The sequence below is a fragment of the Coenobita brevimanus genome, chromosome 79 (genome assembly GCF_032717465.1).
Source record: "Coenobita brevimanus isolate Jiangsu-jjx chromosome 79, ASM3271746v2, whole genome shotgun sequence".
NCBI classification, from domain to species: Eukaryota; Metazoa; Arthropoda; class Malacostraca; order Decapoda; family Coenobitidae; genus Coenobita; species Coenobita brevimanus.
In genome coordinates, this window is record NC_137032.1 from 5,499,463 (window position 1) to 5,522,006 (window position 22,544).

Here is a 22,544-nt window from a genome sequence, read left to right on the forward strand (position 1 = left end):
TAATTCCTTCAGGCCGATGACGTATTTTGTATTTTATTTTCGATACATCTAGTCAGTTCAGTTTACCTTTGAACAGATTCTCAAAATTGAGGGGTTACATATCTGAGTAAATTTGAAGGCGGGAGGAGACTTGGTAGTCACAGTAGATTATGAGTGTGTGAGAAAGAGAGGTACCACGAGTGATCGAGCTGGCTGGATGAACCTTGTGAGGAGCGTATGACCAAGGATTGGCGCCCCTTTTTACAAGGACACTCGTCGCATTGGCTCTGTCAGATAAGTCAGCGTCATAGTCTTTTTCTTTTTTTTTCCTTACTTTCTTTTTTTTTTCTTTTTTTTTTTGTCTCTCTGGACCTTACTTCAACCGTTCGTGCTTCCCCCAGGCGTGACGGGAGGGTGGTTGTGGGTGTGACTGAGGGCGGTGCAGTGATTCATTTACACGGGGCGGGCTCTGCCTACACACTCAGAACATCACCAGTATCACCAGGAGCCGGGACGAAAGTACTGGGATACACCGGGGATGGGAAGCACACCACTGCAGACACAGGTAACTTCCGGAGCTTAGATGGTGATGATGATGATGATGATGATTTTGAGGACGAGGATGATGACGATACTATTACCACTGCTGTTACTACTACTGGTACTATTACTACTACTACTACCATTACTACTACTACTACTACTACTACTACAACTACAGTACTACTACTGCTGATAATAATAATAATGATAATGATGATATTTGATAATAATAATAATAATAATAATAATGATGATGATGATAATAATAATAATAATAATAATAATAATAATAATAATAATGATGATGATGATGATGATGATGATGATGATGATAATAATAATAATAATAATAATAATAATAATAATAATAATAATTTTCCTAATAATAATATTTGTAAAATAGTGATAGTGATGCTAACGACGATGTTGATAATGACAGTGATTTTGTACGGCAGAAAATTATACTCAGGATATTCTTTTCACCAGCTCAGCACAAGACCTCCCAGCAGCAAGAGGGCATTGGTGAGCATGAAGGAGTAGGGCGTGGAGTGGTGGGGTGCATGAGCGATGATGGAGGGTGGGTGTGCGTGTGGGCATATGAGGGGGACCTGAGTGTGTATAGGGCCAGAGGAGGGTCATTTCCCAACCTCACCCATACCCACACTCACAGGCGTCTCAGACACGTGGTTGGTACCCCTCGCCTCCCCTCTCTCTCTCTCTACACACACACACACACACACACACACACACACACACACACACACACACCATACCTAGCCTCAGAGTCCTGATGCAGCTATGCCGGTAACCAAAAGATATAAATGACATTCAAGAAAATAAGTAGATGTAAGGTGTAAAATAAAAATCGCCAAGGAAGAGGTGCTATGAAGTCTGCTTTGCCTCCCAGAATAAGGCTCTAAATAATGAAACTATTTGGCAGGGTGTGCGCGGTGTGGCTGGCGGTGCGGGAGGAGGGAGCCTGGAGCAGAGGGCGCAGAAGGAGGCGGCTGAAAGGAAGAAGGCAGGCATGGAGGCAAAAGCAGCAAGTCTACAGCAGAAGCTCTCTAAACTGAAGTGGGATTTCAGGAAGCTCACCCTTAGGGCAGAGGAGATAGAGGGAGGAGAGAGCTTGCTGGCGGACATCCCTCTCCACCCCTCCATCACCAGCGCCCTCCACCAACAGACCACCACCAACATGAATAAGGTTGTGAGTGGCAGCAGCATGGAACAGGAGCGTCTCGAAGTGTTGGTGGGGAAGTTAAGGACACTGTATTCTTGGAACCCTTTGGTCGCCGTCCCTATGGTACAGTCATTAAGGTCAGTCACTCAGATGGGAGAATTATTGTTAGAATAGGGTTCAAGCTCGGCAAAATAGTTGTTGATGATGATGATCACGATGATAATTAACGATGATGATAGTGATGATAATGATGATGACAGTAAATGTTGATAACGATGATGATTTATGACGAGAGTGATGATGACAATAATGGTGACGATTGATAATGATTTGTCATGACAGGAGCGGGGAGATGATGTCAGCAGTAGACCTATCCGAGGAAGTGTTCGCCCTGTTGAGTCGCCTAGCACAGATTCGTCAGGGCGGGGACGAGAGAGGTGCAGGGGAGGACACTGAGCTATTGCAGTCCGAGACCATGGTGCAGGTTGGTGAGCTGTTGGAATATTGGCTGAAGCAGATAAGGGAAGGCCACCACCGGAACCGAGATAAGAAGAGTGCCAGCAGGATGGGGTCAGGGCGAAGAGAAGGTGCGGAAGGACGGAGAGAGATACTGGAGGACAGTGCCAAAGGAGTAAAGGGGGAAAGAAAATTAGCCCAAAATCCACAGCAGCCACCCAGTCCGCAAAGAAAAGGATCCAGTGATGGTCTGGATAGAGAAGTGGAGGGCAGTGACGAAGGGGACAACCAAGACTCTCTCGCTGCTCTACAAGCTCAGGTACATGAGGCAGTGCGGCGTGCAGGGTCAGCTGGTGTGCGGCCTGGCGGTGCTGACGTGAGCCCTGAAGCTGATCTTGATGTGGGTGGTGATTTACGATGCCGCAAAGTCGCCCTGAATCGGCTTCACCAGGTCAGGTCACGACAGCAGGCCAGGGCTCAGGAGCTTGCCACGTATAAAACAAAACATTCTTCGACGCACCAGAAAGGCAGCAAGAAGGCAGACGAGGGCGAGGAGGAGGGGGAGCACGAGGAGGTGGAGGGGGAGGTGGAGGAGGAGGTACAAGTGCCTCCTCCAAGCATCAGTGTGGAGGAGGTGGAGGCGCAGTTGTGGACGCTACTCGGCAAGGTGAGATGGGGAGGTAAACAGGGAAGAGAGATGAGTCGGAAAGAGAGACGTAGGGGTATAAATGGGAGGAAGGAAGAGGGGAAAGAGACAGGGAGAATGGAGAGAAGGAGAAAAAGATGAAAGAGAGGTAGGAAAGGACAAAATGGAAGAAAGAGGAGGGAGAAGGCAGTGATGACGTTCTTGCTGTTGAAAATTATAATACTGTTAATTGGTCATGGTATGTTGATGAGTATGGTATTAATTTTGATGATGGCGACTACAACATTAATTAATTACAGGTGGAGGAGGAGTGCGTGACGGTGCGTGATGTGGTGGAAGCTGTGGTGTCTGCTCAGGTGGCTCTACTGGGAGACGTGAATCAGAGGAGAGCAGAATGGGGTCACGTGCCCCTCACCCTGCCACACCTGCCTCACCATCAAAACGTCCAGGTGAGTTTACCCAATTCACTCTTTCAGTATAATTACCTTTTTTAGTCCAAATACTTGATACTATCGTAATGCTCTGAAAAAAAAAAAAATCTCATAGACTAGATATTAGTATGTCAATGAATCACGTGTAAGTACATGAGTACACTGGAAGGCTAGGTAATATTCGTAACTGGTCCATAAAGAGGCTATCTGCCGAAAAAAAAAAAAAAATCTAAAGAACATGTATGAAAAAAGGATAGAGAAGAAAAAATTATTTATTTACATAGGCCCTATATTTTAGCTGTAGTGGCAGTGAGAAATAGTATAAATGGCTTCTAAAATCCAGCTTTTCTTCTAAACCTTGGCCCCCCAGATGATCCAACCGCCTTTTGAACCATCCACGTATGGACACCCTTTCGTTTAAACCATCCACGTCTTGACTTTGATCCATCATGTCCTTTGAATCATCCAGTCTTTGACTTTGATCCACTGTTCTCTTTGAATCATCCACTTCTTGCCTTTAAACTATTCCTGTAATTATTTTGAGCTCTTCTTTTTGAGCCATCCATTTTTTTCTTTGATCAATCCTTCTTTTTACACCATCCATTAAGAGCAATAGATTCATTTTTTTTTTTTCTCTGAGCCATCCACAGTACTTTCCAACCACTCAGTCGTTCTTTTACACATCCATTTACTAGCTAATCCATCCATTATCCTGAACCATGCACTTGTTGAATATCCTAGTCTTCCTTTTGAATCATCCACTTCCTGACTCTGATTTTTTCAGTCATCCACTTACCGACTTAGATCCACCCATCCTTTTGAACCATCCACTTATCTTACTTTCCTTTTGGACTACTTTATAGCTCAGTCGTATTCAAAGTTTTTATTCATATTTCTTGCTTTCTGGACCTTACTTTATCTCATTCTTGATTGGGAAAAGAGATATGGATGAGGATGAGGATGGCATTAGTAGCAGTAGTAGTAGTAGTAGTAGTAGTAGTAGTAGTAGCATTACCAGTAGTAGTAGCAGCAGTAGTAGTAGTAATAGAAGTGGTTGTGGTAGTAGCAGTAGTAGTAACAACAATTGCAGTAGTATTCATTTGTTTATTGTTATTTATTTATTTACATTTTTATTATAATTTTTCAGGTAACGGACGCCCTAGTCAACGAGTTCTACTGCGACCTACTGGATCTAGAAGAACCTGGGAGTGGAAAGGGGGCAGGAGGGGTGCGGCGAGGGGGGGCGGGGGGAGGGGGAGGGGGAGTCAGGACCTCTTCTCCTCTCCTTGCCACCGCCAGGAGGAAGAGAGAGGGAGAGGGGGTGAGTTACAGCTATATTCCTTGTCGCTATTGACTTCATGCTTCTTATTGTTATTGTTAGTTGCTGTCATCGTTGTCATTATTATCGTCATGGTTATCACCCTTAACCGATGGCCTGATTAACATCATTATTGTCATTATCATTATTATTTATGTTATTCAGAGGGGATCAGTCACAACCATGTAGGAGATTTCACAAGGGCACCACCTGGCTATAGAAGAGCCTATGAAGAGAAGAATTTGGCAGTGTCCAACGAAGGTCTAGGGTGGAAGATCGCTTCTACTAGACCTTTTGCAGGTGGTGCTGAAATACCTCTAAGGACAGTACTTGCTGGTGGGTCGAGGGAAGACGGGATCCTGGTGCACTGGTACTACAAGACAATCTGATAGGTTGTCCTTATCTATAGTGTCGGCCTCAGGAACACTTCCAGGGAATTTTTCCTTCTTCAGCGCCTTCTGCAGAAGCTATAGTTTCACCTAAAGTGAACCAGTGGGAACTCTCTCTTGTGAGCACCTGATGGTGGGGCTCTCATCAACAGAAGGGCTGACTAACGGTGCAGGCAGCAGATGACAATGGCATAAAAGCCGTAGGAGGGTTTTGTTAGCGGGCAGGACTTGAGATATGTTTTGTCTTCCCCGCTGGCCTGTTGCCTTTTACTTGGTCTAAGCAGGTTGGTTGCTTTTAAATTTCTGTGTTAGTGTTAAACACTTACATGTGATGGTGCTGCTTCTTACCAAGTTTATGGTATTTAGTGAACCTTTTAACCCACCCCAGCCACCTCCTATATCATACTGTACAGCAGACATCCTTGAATGTACTGCTTCTCTCTCTTCCCACACTGTGCTGTACAGCAGTCATCATCATTTTTGACAACATCATCTAAACAATTTACCACGTTCACAAGAGACAGGGAGATCTAAAGGATGGCTCTTTGATCTTACCATGGAATGAATCAGAGGAGAAATCTAAGTAAAATGTTTCTTCCCCTCTTATCTCACTCTTTCCTGCAGGATGGAGGGTAAGAAAAGGAAACACAAGCGTAGAGTGACAAGGTGGCCATATTACTATACCAGTGCAACAGGTTCACTCCGGCCCCTTTTAATAGTCTTTTATGACGTGTATGGAACACAAGAGTCGTATTTCTTCTAATTTACCTATGATCTTTCACTTCTTGTATTTTTTTTTTAGATTTTAACATTTTGCTCTTCTTGCTGTGCACAGGCCGAAGTTCCGCCCTTAAGTCTGGCCGGATCCCCTCGTGTAGCCGGCAGGACACCCAGGGCAGCCACCACCATCAGAACACCAGCCAGCTCCACCCAGGACACCGCCAGGACACAGAAGACGGCAGGAGCGTCAACCAAGTCAACCACCACACCTAAGACCACCCCAAAGACCTGTGCCACCACACCTAAAACAACCCCTAACACACCAAAAACATCTGTCAACACACCAAAATCCACGACTAGGTACCATATCCAAAAAGTTTGTTATATTAGTTGTGTATAAGACTGTTTGTTTATTCTTTAACTACCCAAAACCTCTGTCACTACACCTAAAACAAGCCCTACCACATATAAAACCTCCACTACCACACCGGAATTAAGTAAAGTGGAGTCGAAAGTTTGCTTAATATTTTATATCACTTATTTCTCACTCCCCTCTGCCAACTTACATTCCTAAGCTGAAAGAGTCTTGGAAATATTTCATCTCTTTTACCTCTCACTTCCCTCTGCTAGCTAAGATTCCTAAAGATATTTGGTAATAGTTCACCTCTTATGTCCCTCATTTCCATATTGTTTGATAAATCTCCTTCTTTGCATCGTTCTTCTTTGTTTCTGGAACCTACCTTACCGAATGTTTTAGATGAGAATTACGGTTGAGATGAAGATGATATTTCAAAGTTAACTCTTCACTCCATATGACGCATTTGGTATCATTGCATATTCTTCCTGCCTCCAGGAGCTTTGGAAAATCCTTTCGCGTTCAAGGAATCGATGATACAGTAGCTATATCCAACCCCTCTTTCCTGAACTGAATAAAATCGTCAGGAGGTAGCAAATCTAAAATACAAAAGACGTTCCCTATTTCAATGGGTTATAATACCCATCTTTACTTGGGAAAAAGACAGGGGTGATAACGATGATGATGATGGTGATGATGAACACGTCCTCCGCAGGACACCCAAGACGACGACTCGCACGTTCAGGACAACACAGAGGAGTGGACGTGGTAGGAGGAGCGTGAGGGAAACGCCACGCCCACCTCCAGCACCCCGCCCTGCACACACACTGAATCAAGTTCAACACATACAGCGCGCCAGAACTCTCTATCTCACGTCGCTCTCACAGGTAATGTAACTGTATAACATTTTCTGATACTTCTTGGTAAATATAAATTATTTCTGCTACTTAAAAATTCACTCGGTAGTTTAACTCGTACAAATGGCGTGTTCTGTGCGTTCCTTCGCTCTCATAGATGATAATGTTTGCAGTCACAGTTTGATGCTTCTTTTTTATTTAGTCAGTAATTTCATAATCTTCATCATATTTCGCTCATAATGCTCTGTTAATTTTGTTTTATAAGCACACACTGAGTCGTGAGCAGAGCATACAGCAGATCTCTCTACCTCACGTTGCTTTCACGGGTGATGATGATGATGATGATGATGATGATGATTATTATTATTACTGTTATTAATGATAGTGTATTTCTATAACTCTCCATGGGACATAAACCTTCATGCCAGAATATAAACCCCTTGCTAGAACAAAAACCCTTTCGCTAGAATACAGGTCCTCTTGCCATGACGTACAGCCCCATTCTATGATATAAAATCTTTTGTTGCTAGGATATATCCTGTTTAGATTACCAGGTGTAAGCCTAGTCGTATCTCTGTCAGTAGGTCAAACCCTAACATAGCCTATCCTTATCTAACTAAATCAGATGTAAGCCTGATCGCAGCTCCATCAACAACGGCAGAAACAAAACTTAACCTACCTTACTTTAACCTGACCAAAGACAAGTCCAGTTGTAGTTAGGCTACATGAACAGGTGCAGGAACTTACCCTAACCTAACCTAGCCAAATGCAGACCTGATCACAGTTCCATTGACAGTCGTATGAATCTAATCTAACTAACCTATCCTGACCTGACCAAACCTGACCTAATTATCCTAAATGCAAGCCTGATCGTAGCTCCATCGCCAGGTGCCAGAGACGCTGCAGAATAGGGCTGAGGAGGTAGAGGATCGGGTGGCTGCGTGTGGGCGTGAGGTGAGCAGCGAGAGTGGGCGGCTGGCGTGGGCGGTGCTGCGGGCGGGCGGACTTGTTCGGGAGGTGGGCGTGCGGGCAAGGTACAGGAAAGAGGAGGCCAGGCTGCGGGCGGCACTCAGGGAACGGATCAGGGAGCAGAGGGCGGTGAGAGAGAAGGTGAGGACAAGGGAGGAAAGAAGGAGAAGGAGGAGGAGGAGGAGGAGGAGGAGGAGGAAGGATGGAAGGAAAGAAGGAAGGAAGAAGAGAAGGTCGGAAGGAAGAAAGAATGGAAGGACAGAAGGAAGGAAGAAAGGAAGGAAGGGAAGATGCAAGGGGAAGAGGAACGAGGGAAGTGAGGAGGGAAGAAGTAAGACTGCGAGGGGGATAGAGAAAAGGGGAAGGAAACAAACGTGGGAGAGTGAACAGAAGAAAAAGAAGGGAAGGAAAGAAGGGAGAAGGGAAAGAAGTGAGGTGAGCGCGTTGGTGAGTTTCGGGCAGTATTCTATAAAAAAAGGCTGTCAGGGAGGTGAAGGGAAAAGACAAAGGAAACTACAAAAAAAAAAAAAAAGGAAAAAAGCTGAGGAACAGGTGGCAGGAAGGGGGAAATGGGAAGGAGGAAAGGGAGTGGAAGGAAAGGTAAGGATGGAAAGGGAGGGAGAGAAGGGAGGAGTGAGGGAAGAGGACACAAAAAGATGAAACAAAAGTGAATGGATGGAAATAGGGAATGTAGGTGGAAGAGCAAGGAAGAAGAAAGCAGAAAGGGGAAGGAAGGGAAGACATAAAAGAAGAGGGAAGAGGAAAAGGGAAGAGGGGAAAAGTAAGTGAGAGGAAAGAAGCGAGGTGGGTGTGCTGGTGTTGAAGGAAGTCTGGTTGTTGGTCGTACTCAAAGAACGGATCAGGGGACAGCGGCTGGGTATAGGGAGGTGAGGGCGAAGAAGGAAAAGGAGAAATTGTAGGGGAAGAAAGGTGAAGGAAAGAGAGAACCTTGAGTGCGAGTGGATCCTTCTGGTTTCCTTTTTTTTTTTTTCACTCATAGGACATAATATATCTCAACCATACCCCACATCCCCCCAACAAAAGAAAAGAAAAGAAAAAAAAAAAACGGTTTGCTCACTTCCTCGGCGCTGGTTGAGGACCTCCACCACACCTCTAGGTACGACGATCGGCTGGACTTGGTAGATGATCTGTCTCCATATTTATTGTAAAGAAGTATATTACCACTTATGTCCACAACTGTATCCTAGATCCTCCACTCATCCCTTGTTCAGGCTGAGGGCCCCCGTCAGCGCATCGGCTGGTAAATGAACGAAGATCCTTGGGGGGAGGGATAAATCCCCCCGTGTAATTGGGCTGGGGGATATCCTATGTAATCATCCCCCAGTGCAATTTAAATAATCCTAAGAAAATGCAAAGTTAAACCTACAGTTACCCTCAGAGTAGTTACATCTTCACGCTGAAAAAGCAGCTATTTGAAAAATGGGAAAACTGAAGTATCAGGAAGTATTATAACATAAGTTTGACGATGCAGTGGTGTCAGATCTGGCTACAGTTAACGAACCGAATCACTTTTCTTATTCTAGTGCTTCGTAATTGACATTTTGCCTACTTTCATAAAAGGTATATACAAGTAAGTATCAGCTCACTTCTCTCGTCTCTCCACATCTAAGTACAGTTTAGCTTCAGATATCATCCCCCTCAGAAATAACAATTAACTTTCGCCAATGGCCTAGTACGAGGCTCATTGCCCGAGCTGTAGAAGGAGTTCGAGGACGTGGATTAGTTATTATGTCCGCACCGTATATGCCTCTGCTTTTCTACCCAGGTTGAGGGGCTCCGTCAACGCATCTCAGGGTATGAAGATCAGCTGGACGTGTTGGCTGAGCTGGAGAGCGAGCTGGATCGAGCCTTCGCCCACCTGGTGTCCGACAACGCCCAGTTTGAAGTGCAGCTGACTCAATACTTCGAGTCTCGTGGCAACCTGGCCCATCAGAACCGACCACAATCAGGTACGGTAGAAAAATTAACACTTTAATACTTCTGTAAAACTCCAGTTCCTATTAGGTTCCTGTGACTCTCAAGCTTGTATGACTAAGACTCCTATGATATGTAGCAATCAGGTACACCGGAAAACTCAACGCTCTCAGGTTCCTATGACTCTCTGGCTTGTCTGGCTATCGAACTTCTATGGCTTTCAATTTCCTGCGACTAAGGTTCGTGTAGCTCTCAGGCTTCATTGATTCTCAGGCTCCTATGGCTCCTATGACTTTTAGGACTCTCAGGCTTCTACTGTATGGCTCCTATGACTCCAATGACTCGCAGGCTCCTATGGCTCCTGTGACTCTTATGGCTCAATCAGTCATGTATAGTAGAAAGGTTAACACTCTCAGGCTGCAATAACTTACTGTCAATCTCAACTGAATAAAATCGTTTGGTGTTAACTAGAGTAAAATACCAGATTTGTCCCGACCGTGAGATGGTCAATAATACCAATTTTATCCCACTCAAGCTCCTGTTTTCACTCTTTGTTAAATAAAATAGCCAAACGTTAGTTGAAACAGAATACTGTGGTTGTCCAGAAAATAAAAACAACCCCTTCACTCCTCTGATATTTTATTGCTGTTATTCTTGCTACTAGATTTTATTCAATACTGGAAGGAACTCTGGCTGAAGAGGAGGAATATAAAGGGTGTAAGTAATCCTCCCCACATCAAGCAGGTGACGAAGATGATGATAACAGCGACGATAATTACTACTTCGTCCATCCCAGCTAGCAGTGATGGTAGTGGTGACAATGGTGGTGACGTGGGCGGTGATGATGGCAGTGATAGCGGTGACGATGACTCCGGGCTGGGCACTGACGAGGCACGGACTGACGGTGTAGGGGGTGACGTGGCAGCGGGTAGGCCCCCTGGATGCGACCCTTCTGTGTTCTCTCTTGTCACCGTATTGAGAGATCTGAGGTGGGTTTTGATGATGTTAATGATGGCTGTGGTGATGATGATGATGATGATGATGATGGTTAGGGTAATAATGCTAATGCTAATAAGTGATGATAATAATAGTACTAATGATTATTAATTTGATAATGACCGTGGTGATACTATTGATAATAATGGCAATAATAATAATGAGTATGATAATACTGATAATGATAATTTTGGTAGTGCTAATAATGTACCAATGATAATGATGTCTGTGATGATAATGGCAACGATTCTATATGCTTATAATGAGAGGTACAATGACAATACTCCTACCAATATTCATGATTATGCTGCTGCCGGTAATGATGATGATGGTAATGCTACTTAGGACAACGAAAATGGTGCTGCTAATACTACGTGACTTTGAGATACAGGTGGTCAGTACGAGGGTGGGTGGATGGGTGCAGGCGAGAGAGAGGCACGGAGGAGCGGCGTCATGCAGCTGTCATGAGGCGGCTACAGAGGGCAGCACACGCCACGCAGACCGCCCTCCAAGCCCTCACTTCACTACAGGTACTGACAACACACCACTGTAGTCGGTGTGTTGTCATCTGAGGGAACTGGGCCAGACGAACATTAAATTCCAAGTCATGTTACATAAAATATGATGCGCCTTAATTTTGAGGTAGGAATGAGTCTTCTTGGTTACGGTTCAAATCTAGCCTCCAGTCTGACTACACTTTGCCATCTACTGAGCTGAAAGGGGGTTGCGGATCTTTGTCAGATGAAAACAAACCGACTATGGTACTGCCAACATATTCTCCAGGTACTAACAACATCGCCTGGTACTGCTTTTATTTTACTAGTTACTGACAGCATCGCTGATACTGTTTTCATTTCACTGCATGTACTGACAACATCACTAGTACTGCCAACATATCCTCCAAGTACTGGCAATAGTTTTGCTGCCAAATATATCCCTCACTTTACATGTGTTGTCAACGTCACAGATATTGGTTCTCCTGCTGTAAACACTACGCTTCATGATGACAATATTAAATATTGGAGGGCGTCTGCTTTACTGTGTAGTGATGTGTCGCAGTCAAGTGTTATGATGTTACAGAAAGAACGTGAGGCAGAGTTGGGTCTTGTCCCTTGTGTGGTGTGACCGAGGCAGCGAGTATATTGCTGTGGTGTTGCATAATGAAGCATTACAATGGTGTAGTGTTGCAGAGTGAACGTGAGGAAGAACTGGGTTTTCTCCCTGGTGTGTGTGGGGAGGCGGAGTTATTATTATAGTGCTGCAGTTGTTGTCGTCGTTGGGTAACCCTAGTCCGTGTAGCCGAGCAGACCCTCAATCGTTGGCAAGCAACCGCTTCTGCATGGCCGTCCTGTGTGCTGAACCGATGTTTCTTCGCGGAAGACAGTGCCTTGCCACGGCGAGGTGCGGGGATGAGTATGAAGATTTGGTTCCCGGATGGACCCCTCATTTGCGCCTGTCCACCCAGTTAACTGAGGCATCATAGTTGGTCCTACATCACCCCGTTGTATGGTTATCACCCAGTGTTGTAAATAGTTTCCTGGCTTACAGGAAACCACTCGGCTTGTCACTCAGTGTAAAGCCACTTGAAGAGGAAAGATGAATGATAAAAAATGACAGGAGGGATGGGAGAAATAGGGAGGAGGGTAGACACGGAAAACGAATAATAAAGATGAAGTATGAAGTAGGTAGCATTGTATCAGGTGAGTAGATGATGGTCTCCAGTTGTGATAAAGTGCTGCAATATAGTGTTTCGGTGTTGCAGAGCGAGCGAGAAGCAGAACTGAGTCTGATCAGCAGTGTGGTATGGCTGAGGCTGAGTCAAAGCACCGGGGCTGATCTCACTCCACTCACAGTCCTGCCTATCCCAAACACTGAGGTGAGAACTATTACAGCTACTTGTACTTTATCAAGACACGAAATTAATGAACTTTCAAGACGCGATATTCATTAACTTCATACATATGAAATTTATTATCTTCCAAGACATGAAATTAAACAACTCGAAGAAACGAAACTAATTCCACTTATCCTTGGCCTTCACCCTAGTCTTGGCTGGGAAAAGAGGTCGTGATAATGATAATGATGATGGTGGTGGTGGTTGTGGTAGTGGTGATGACGATGATGATGATGATGATGATGATCAATGTATTCAATAATGGAACGTCTTTTAACAGGTAATTTATTCTAGCTAATCTCAAGCAGTTTCTAAATGGGTTGGCCTTCAGAGTTTCTAAATTGTTACTTTTGAACTACTTCTAAATGGTTTGCCCTTTATGTATTTTTTAAAGGTTTATCCTTCAAGTGTTTCTAAATTGTTTACCCTTCAAATATTTGTGAATGGTTTCCCCTTCATATATTTTATAAATGGCCACCCACACTGCCTCCATCTACCCGTTCAGGACGAGAATGTATCGTGTGTGATGTGGGTTAGTGACGCGACCTCGCCTCCCCCTGCAACCCTGCTGGCCCGCGAGGATCTGGACCACCTACAGCACCGTGTTGCCCAGGCCAAACTTGCTCAGCAGCTGGCAGCAAAAAGACACAGGTCAGTATAAACAAGTCTTGGTCATTTATTTACTTGTTTATTTCATTGATATGTTTATTTATGTATTTATTTATTTATTGTATTTATATATGCCACTGACCACAAGAAGTATTACTTTAAGAAGAACGTATGTCTACAAACTTAACTGTTTCGAATTTTTCATAACGTACTTGTTATGCTAGGTGTTTTTAGGCCGGCTTTCCGTCCTAAGAACGCCTGGCTTAGTATTGGGTTCTTTTCAAGACCGGGTCAATACCACAAATGTAGGAGGAACAGGGCATAAAAACTCAAGGCAACAACCTACACGTATGTTAACAAATCTTACACAAGGGCAGTAGGATGTCCCACATTATTTCTGACTCATCAGTTCTTGGGCTGCTGAGTGGGGCAAGCGTATCTCGCAGGATACGCGATAGACACAGTTCACATTTCAGGGTGGTACAGTTTACAATATGAATCTGGGTGCTTCGGGATCATAATTTTTTTACAGTCTCTAAGATTGGTGGCTCTGGGTCACATGAGAGTCCTTATGGTCACCATTGCCACGATCACTGAGGGGTGCACTGACTTGATCTTGTTCCTGGGAAATGGGCAGGGGAGGAGAGAATTTAGGTTGACACAGGTGCAAGGGGGAGGGGGGGGCGTGCTGAGCAATAACGATCACTGCTTTTGACACGGGAGCCTTGCTTCTATAGCACTGCACTTTAAGTCACTTTCTAGGCATGGTCACTTCATGAATCCACTTTTGGCACTTTCCTATATGTTGATCCACTGAACCACACCTGAGTCCGTTATAGTCCAGGTGGGTTGGTGTCGTCCCTCATGGGCGTGATGAAGGGTGCCGGGTGCTGGGGGCTCGGGGCAGAGGTCTGACTGGCGGGGTAGGGGCCAAACAACTTCTCCAGACACCTCTGGAGCTGCTGGGTGGAAGATCTATGTCGCCTCGGCCAGGGGTGGGGTAGGCCTCGCCCCGGGGAGCTGGGGGTGCCATCCGGGACCCGGGGGCTGCTGTCCGCTCTGGGGTGCTCTGCCATCAGGAGGGGACTGCAGCGTCATTCCGGGGAGGGGTCCGTCAGGGGCAGGTCCTCCTCAGGGGCTGGCTGCAGAGAGAACAGCCCTGGGGACAGTACAGGGCCCTGCCACCTGGCTGCTAGCGGTGGACTCCCTGGCTGGAGACTGGTACTACAGCAGGTGGATGCGGGAGGACGATGTGCTGGCTTAGAGTGGCTGAAGGACGTCTCTCGTACGCAGGCATGGCAGGAGGTCGTCGCCTGTGTCGTGTCCTCAAGACCGCCACCGACCCTGGGGGTAGTCCAGAGGGAGTGGCTGGAGGCCATCTCAGAAATGGAGCAGCTGGAGGCTGTCTCTTTGGTGTAGTGGCTTGAGGCCTTCTCTTTTGTGGAGCAGCTTGAGGCCATCTCTTTGGTGGAGCAGCTGGAGGCCATCTCTTTGGTGGAACGAGTGGAGGCCATCTCTTTGGTGGAGCAGCTAGATGCTGTCTCTTTGGTGGAGCAGCTGGATGCTGTCTCTTTGGTGGAGCGGCTTGAGGCCGTCTCTAGAGTACAGCGGCTTGAGGCCGTCTCCAAGGGGCTGTATGGAGCGTAAGGTTCAGCTCCACCCTGATCCCGATGCAGGCTGGGCTGGTGAGAGTGTAGTGCGTCCGGGCTGAGGTGTACGGTTCGGGTCGGTTCTGGGGAGTGGGGGCGCGCAGCTACCCGAAACTTGCACCCATATAGTATGGACACCCCGTACGCTACATGTAACCCTCTATTGTCGCCTCTTGGGGGTGTCGTGTTGCTGCTAGATGTTATCATTTCACTACTTGCTTGCATTTCTTTTGTCAGGGTGAATTACTGATCGTATTTTATGGCATTTTCATTATACTGAAATTTTACGACGAATAAAAACTTTTTTTTATACAAATAAATAACCCCTTAAGCCCGATGTGGACTTTGTATATTTCATTCTAGCTGTTTTAATACTATTTAATTCAGATTATGGAGGGACATTAGGTTGTGAACAGATTAATGAAGAGTATTAATGGCTCCATCACTATAACTAGTAGTAAAAGTAAAATACAAAAACATAACAACGGACTGAAGGAGTAGCAATAGCCGTAGAATTTTTATGAAGGTAATATTAGCCCTTCCACAGTGAGGACAACTCTAGTATTCAATTCCACCAGACACTGAACTATTATATTCAGCTAAGAGTGAGTCATGAGGGGCCTGAGAATGTTCATGAGTGTTATTGTTGTCAGGGAGGGTCGTGCTGAGAGGAGGGCCCTTACTCAAGAGGTGGAAGAGCTGCGGACCCAGCTGGCTGCCCTGCGACACACCTACCAGGTATGCACCCCACCCATCCTTCTTACACTTTTTTGTTTTTCATGGTATGACCCGGTCTGTCAGTCACTCCATAAGATTTTTCACAAACAAGATGCTTCACTCCCACTGACTTTAGCAACGCTCCATATTTCGGCCGTACTGTACTGGTTCCACATGTCTAGTTTTTTTTTTTTTTTTTTTTTTGAAGTTAACAAAGACTATATCAAAGTCTTTTGGTTAGGAGAGGCTACTTTTAGATCAATAACTTCGTCTGGAGATGGCAAGACTAAGATATGGGTCATGTCATCCAAGTAAAACGAATAATTACAGCAGAAACTATAATAAGAGCTACCTTCCCTAACAGGTGACCAAGGAATGCAAGCTTGGACCAGGCTCCGAAGCTGACCTTGGCGCTGTGGCGGGTCAGCTGGCAACCAGTCTTGACCTACGCTGGCCTAGCAAAGTCTCCAGTCAGGTCTCCAGGCATAACACCACTATGACTCGCCTTCAGGTACGTCCATCAGCTTGCCATTCTTTCTATCTCTCTATCTCTGTCTCTTTTTTCTCTGTCTAGCCAAACACCTTAAGCCTGTTGAGGTGACCACTTAAAGAAAAAAAAATCTCCTTCACCTCGCCCTACCCTCTACCATCCATCAACCTCAAAGTCACCTCCCACCATTCTCTTCCATTAACCTCTCTACCCCGTCAATCCACCTCGTCCCCGACATTCCTACCCCGTCTCTCACTCCATGATTCATTTGTAGTTTTTGAGAAGAGGAAACAAAATCACTGAAAAAAAAAAAAATGCGTGTACTTATGACTGTAATGAACTCAGACATTATTATATGAATGACTGCTTACCGACCTAGGCACTGTGGCAGCAATTAAACTCACTGAAACAGAAATGACATAGGCTCATAAATCAGTTTAACTGAAAAAATGCTGCACATTTAGAGTAACAGGTTGAATATGTGTGATTATATGATAACACTCTGTGATAACTCATTTTGGCTGAAAAAATGAGCCACAGGGATTTATGCTATCAGGTTGCCGATGTGTGTGTGTGTGTGTGTGTGTGTGTGTGTGTGTGTGTGTGTGTGTGTGTGTGTGTGTGTGTGTGTGTGTGTGTGTGTGTGTGTGTGTGTGTGTGTGTGTGTGTGTGTGTGTGTGTGTGTGTGTGATTATTCTTTGATAACTTACTTTGGCTGAAAAAATTAGTCATGGACTTTTGCAATGTGCCTGATGGTGTGTTCATGTGATGGTTCTCTCTGATAAATCAGTCAGGCTAAAAAAATGAGCCTGGGATTATTGTTGTTATGCCATGTGTCTGTGTGATAATTCCAGGGTGAGGTGAAGAGCCAGACGCGAGAGTTGAGGGCACTACAGCGAGAGGAGACTGCTTTGGCAGCCCATGTGCTGTCACTGAGACAGGAGAAGGACCATCTGCTCTACCATCTCACCCATGCTCAGGCTCAGGTGGTCCGTCGCTGTATATACCACTGCAATACCTATAGTCCTTTCACCTTAACTTAGCGCAGATTTTCGTCCTTTTGTAGCTTATTTCACATAGCTCAGTGAAAGAAAAGGAAAGCATTTTTGTCAACTTCTTCATGACTATCATCATATTCTACTGTTAATCTGTTAACCGTTGTTGTAACTCACTATGCAATATAGAAAGATGGCAGTTTTAGACTAAATTAAAAGTAGTACAGTTCGGCACGTTTTTGTACATGAGATGTATACTTATAGGCATCATTCTGACACGATGTTGCAGATCTATTATACTATGAACATACTCTCATAAAAGATCATGTAGGTCTGTGTAAATGTACTGTAGATGAATCCAGTCCACACCCTTTCTGGACAAGGGGTCTGGCCACGTGACAAAACACACACAAACAACTCTGCTTATTGTGTGTGTGTGTGTGTGTGTGTGTGTGTGTGTGTGTGTGTGTGTGTGTGTGTGTGTGTGTGTGTGTGAGTGTGTATTTTCTAAACACAGACTTACCATCTAGAAAGGGTTGGGGACTGGATTCACCTACATTCCAACAGATTCCAATAACTTTTATATGAGTGACAACCATCTTAATCCCATGAATCCTATGACACGTACTTATGTAATTTTATTCTTGCATGCTTCAGACGATTTTACTCACCTTGGGAGAGACTCAATGGTAGTGAGGTGCCCAAGGAAATCCGTATCAAATCCCTCTAGTTGAAAAAGTTCCTCCTTCGCTGAATGAAAGCCCGCGAAACCAGCAAGAATAAAAAAATACGAACTATGTCATGGGATTGCAGTGGTTAGTCCTTCCTTTAGTTTATCATATGCACGTACACACAGGTGGGCCGGGATGCAGGTGGTGTGGGCAGCGGTGAGGAGGTACGGCAATTGAAGGCCACCATAGCCAGGCAGGACCAAGCCATCGCCAGTCTCAAGTAGGTTTGGTACACGTATTATTTGGTGGATGATTTTGGACGATTTCTCTCTCTCTCTCTCTCTCTCTACCTATCTGTTCATTTCCCTATGTCTCTGTCTATCTATTGCTTGTTAATCCTTACCCACTTATATTTTTACAGACAAGAGATGAGCACGTTATGAAACAAGACAGGCTCAGTGACTCTCCATGGGGCAGCACCCTTACCCAGGACATCACCCTCCCCTTGTTCCCTACTCCATCTATCTATGTCTCTATGTCTATCTATCTATTTATCTATCTATCTATCTGTCTGACAGTCTTCGTTATTAATCATTCTCTCGTTGTTTTTCTCCAAGGCGAGAGATCAGCACATTAAGAAGCAAGACGGGCTCAGTGACTCTCCCCGGGGCAACACCCTTACCCCGGACATCACCCTCCCCTCGCTCCCCATCCTTGCCCGCCAGCATCCAGGCCTGGTCCGATCACCAGTCACAGCAGGTGCAGTACTTATATATTTTCTTGAGTTTGTTGACTGTGTCGCAAGATGCCAGGCAAGTGAATGTAACACTAACTGTTTCCTTTCTTGTTGTTGTTGTGAAGATCTTTAGTCGCAGTACTTGTATCCTGTGCCTATGGTTCATCTGTAACGAGAACCCAGTTGACTGCAAGCTGAAGTATTCTTTCTTCGGCACTCCACCATCCTCCTTTTGGGGGATTGGGAGGGAGATGAGGGATGTTTGTATAACTGAGCAGTGAATCCACCAGGTTATATTGGCGACACCACGGGAAGGCGTCCCTTTCCAGCACCAAGAAGATCTTTGAATAAACCTTTACCTCACTCAAATGATTAATTCTTCAGGGCACTTTCCCGCCCCTCACCATAGTTCAGGTTCATCTCACCCATGTATGTCCCCCACACCCGTTTCTTTAATGCTTTCATATATTTTCGTTCTTGGAGGATATTTTGAAATGTCTCCGGTAATTCTACAAACCCAAACCATTAATTCTACAGCACCTTTTCTCACAGGGTATACATTCCACCCTTCACTAACATGCCAGCCCATCCCACCCATTCCGGTGTTGAACGCTCATTTCTTTATTCCCCTTTGGATAGTTTTATGGCGCGACGCAGGTCAAGGGGTCGACGAACGAGCTAGTTGTAGTTAGTAATGCTTGGTTATACATTAATAATCACTCATGGAGCAACAAATTATTTAAAGCGGATGTAGAATGAATGTGGAACACATGGTCTATCCAAGGGACTTTCGGGAATAATTTAGTGCAATGGAGGTTTGTTTATTTTCAGCTGAGAGACTTCTTCACCTGGTGGCACCGATATAGCCTGACAGATTTACTGCTTGGTTGTACAAACATCCCTCAGCTATTTACCTATTCCACAATAATGGCCTGCAGGAGAAGGTCAGCAAAGCCTCCAGTCCACCGGGTTCACATTTCAGGCGGGCCCGGATCAGCAGCAACAACAACAACTTCTACCACTACTACTACTACAACTACTACTGAATCTTTCTATGAATATTTTCCCCTTAGGCGTCGAGTCGAGAGCAGGAGGATCCTCCGAAGGCGGAAGACTACTCGAGAGACCAGTCAGGGGTAGATGACGAGGACAGGTGTAGTGGCAGCGAGGACGACAGTAGCTGTACTTCATCTTCTGATTAACAACTTCATTCTGATGGCATATTATATTTAGTAGTAGTAGCAGTATTACAATTATCATTATTATTATTAATATTATTAATAGTAGTAGTAGTAGTAGTATGCTGTCATCATCATCACCATCATTATTTATACCATCATCAGCGTCATTATTATCCAGACCTCCCTATTCCACCCACAGTACTTTGAGGTAGGGTCCAAAGAACTAGAAAAAGAAAATACTAGTAAAAGTTTGCCCTACTGAATGAGCCTCAAACACCTTCACTCACCATTCAAGCCTCCGGAATCCTTGATGTTAAAAAATATTCAACACGTAGCTTCACACTCACCTATCTGACAGAGTTAATTCAACTACTGTCAAGTTAAAACGAGGTGCCAAATCCTGGTCATACACTCCTGCGCACAATATTCATCCAGGCAGCTCGATAACTTGTCAGTTCCCTAGTGTACGAGTAGTTGATCCCTATACCTCTCTTTCTCACACACTCATTTACCATATCTATCATCTTTCTTCTAGGCCTTCCACACCTCCTTCCTCCTTCAAATTCGCTCGTACATACCCTTTTCACCACTTTATTCACACCCATTCTCTCCACATGCCCATACCATCTATGCACATTCTCTTCAGCTCTGGTGTCCACAGAATTCCTCACTCCACATCTTTCACGAATCACATTAGTCATTATCTCATCCACTCTCCGCATTCCACACACATTCCTCAACAGTCCCGTCTCCACTGCTCTGACTTATGACTTTCCTTCCATGTCACACCATAGTCTCACACCAGTACGTTAGAGTAGGGACTAAACCGCCTTTATTATTACCACCCATGTTGCGAAGCCAGCGGAGTGATCATGTTTTCAGTTGTGAGGTTGGCTGGCTGGCTTTGTTTGTGAGTGGATTAACAAGATATCTCATGTACGGCTTGAGCTGTCAACATGAAACTTTCAGGGTATCAAGACATGGGCAAAATCTTGGACGAGTTCGAAAACGGGCACTTGGGGTCAAGGTCACCAAAATGGCTGCCAAAGGTTAACTAGTTGATCTTTGGTGCCCTTGACCTTGACCCCGAGAGCCCATTTCCAAAATCTTTATTACAAAATAGGTACGAGAACCCATGACTTCCATATAGCCTTTGTGGTGCCTGAGGTTCACCAAATTGGCATCCTTACCTAGACATGTGACAATATTAATATAATAAAAAATAGTACCTGCCGGTTCTATAAAATTACTGAAACTCTTTTGTACCATTTTGGCTTTTGTTAACAGAAAAGTATATAATAACTGGAAAACGGAAAAAGCAGTGCTAGAAGCAAAGTAGACTTTAACATAGAGATAAAAAGCTAGAAAGCAAAACATTATAGAAAGGAAGAATATACTGAAAGTAAGGCAGTGAGAAAAAGAGTAACTTACAGTACAGAGCAACAGCAGTGAAATAAGAGAAATGACTATCTCTCTCTCTATCTATCTATAGCCCGACGCCCTAATCCCGCAAAGGGTGGCCGCAGACAAAACGCCTCCAAGTCGCTGTCACCCACCATTTGACTACCCTCCACCCAACTCACTCCCCCTCCCTCATATACCTCTCAACTCCATCCCTCCACCTCATCCTCGGTCTACCCCTCCCTCTCCCTCCCTCCACCTCACCTACATACACCCTCTTAGTCAGTCTTTCATTCTCCATTCTCTCCACATGTCCAAACCACCTCAGTGTATTTCTCCTAATCTTCTCAACCACATCCACATCCACCCCACAACGTTCCTTCACTTCTTCATTCGTCAACCTGTCCCTCCATGTCACTCCACATGCTCCTTTCAAGTAACTCATTTCCACTGCTCTCACTCTTGACTTGTTCCTCTCTTGCAAGGTCCACGCCTCACTTCCATACGTCAGGGTAGGGATCACAATACTATCATGCAGTGACTTCTTAACTTCCATACTCACCTCCATATTTCTCATCACTGCTGTCAGTGAACCAACAATCTTCCTTCCCTGCTGTACCCTTTCGCGCACTTCATCCCCCAAAGTTCCATCCCTACTCATCACACTCCCAAGTACTTGAATGCACTCACATTCTCCATATCCTCACCATCCAACCTCACTGTACATTCTGTGACTTCATTCCTCTCAAACACTATAACTTTACTTTTGTTTACATTAACTTTCAGATTCCTCCTCCTACATTGTCCCAAATTCATTCACCAAACTTTGCAACTCCCATTCATCTTCACTCAATAATACTGTATCATCAGCAAACAGCAAAACCGGAATCTTCCAAATCTCACCCTCATTCATTAGAGCCACTCCAACATCCACTGCCCTACCTTGCACCTCCTTTACAACACCATCCATGTATATATTAAACAGCCATGGAGACATCATACAACCCTGTTTCAGTCCCACATTGAGATCAAAGAACTCACTCAGCTCACCATCCACTCGCACCGTAGCCCTAGCTCCTTCGTACATACTCTTCACAGGACTCAGCAATTTCCCCTCCACTCCATATATTCTTAATACCTTCCACATACCTTGCCTATCTATTCTGTCATAAGCCTTCTCCATGTCCATGAAGGCAGCATGCACTTTCTTTCCCTTCTGTAGATACTTCTCCACTAAACATCTTAGAACAAATATCTGATCTACACACCCTTTTCCCTTCCTAAATCCCCCTTGTTCTTCTCCACCTAACTCCTCTGTCATATTCCTAACCCTATCAATGAGTATTCTACCATATATTTTATCAGTCACACCAAGAAGGCGAATACCCCTATGGTTACCACATACTTCTCTCTCCTCTTTTCCTTTG

The 22,544-nt window shown here is 44.9% G+C and overlaps 1 protein-coding gene across 1 annotated transcript in view; it reads left to right on the plus strand.

Moving 5' to 3' along the window:
* LOC145408985 (uncharacterized) overlaps positions 1-19,737 on the plus strand; it is a 50,104-nt gene extending 30,367 nt beyond the window's left edge. Inside the window, exons 10-29 of the mRNA XM_080279557.1 lie at positions 381-544; positions 1,009-1,208; positions 1,463-1,839; positions 2,045-2,825; positions 3,104-3,253; positions 4,383-4,463; positions 5,778-6,022; positions 6,733-6,904; positions 7,763-7,984; positions 9,630-9,813; positions 10,575-10,767; positions 11,166-11,304; positions 12,537-12,650; positions 13,174-13,319; positions 15,580-15,664; positions 16,008-16,154; positions 16,988-17,122; positions 17,985-18,079; positions 18,417-18,558; positions 19,609-19,737. Of these exons, the coding sequence (XP_080135683.1) occupies positions 381-544; positions 1,009-1,208; positions 1,463-1,839; positions 2,045-2,825; positions 3,104-3,253; positions 4,383-4,463; positions 5,778-6,022; positions 6,733-6,904; positions 7,763-7,984; positions 9,630-9,813; positions 10,575-10,767; positions 11,166-11,304; positions 12,537-12,650; positions 13,174-13,319; positions 15,580-15,664; positions 16,008-16,154; positions 16,988-17,122; positions 17,985-18,079; positions 18,417-18,558; positions 19,609-19,737 (3,901 nt within the window). The remainder of the gene's footprint in view (positions 1-380; positions 545-1,008; positions 1,209-1,462; positions 1,840-2,044; positions 2,826-3,103; positions 3,254-4,382; positions 4,464-5,777; positions 6,023-6,732; positions 6,905-7,762; positions 7,985-9,629; positions 9,814-10,574; positions 10,768-11,165; positions 11,305-12,536; positions 12,651-13,173; positions 13,320-15,579; positions 15,665-16,007; positions 16,155-16,987; positions 17,123-17,984; positions 18,080-18,416; positions 18,559-19,608) is intronic.
* The last annotated feature ends 2,807 nt before the right edge of the window (positions 19,738-22,544 follow it).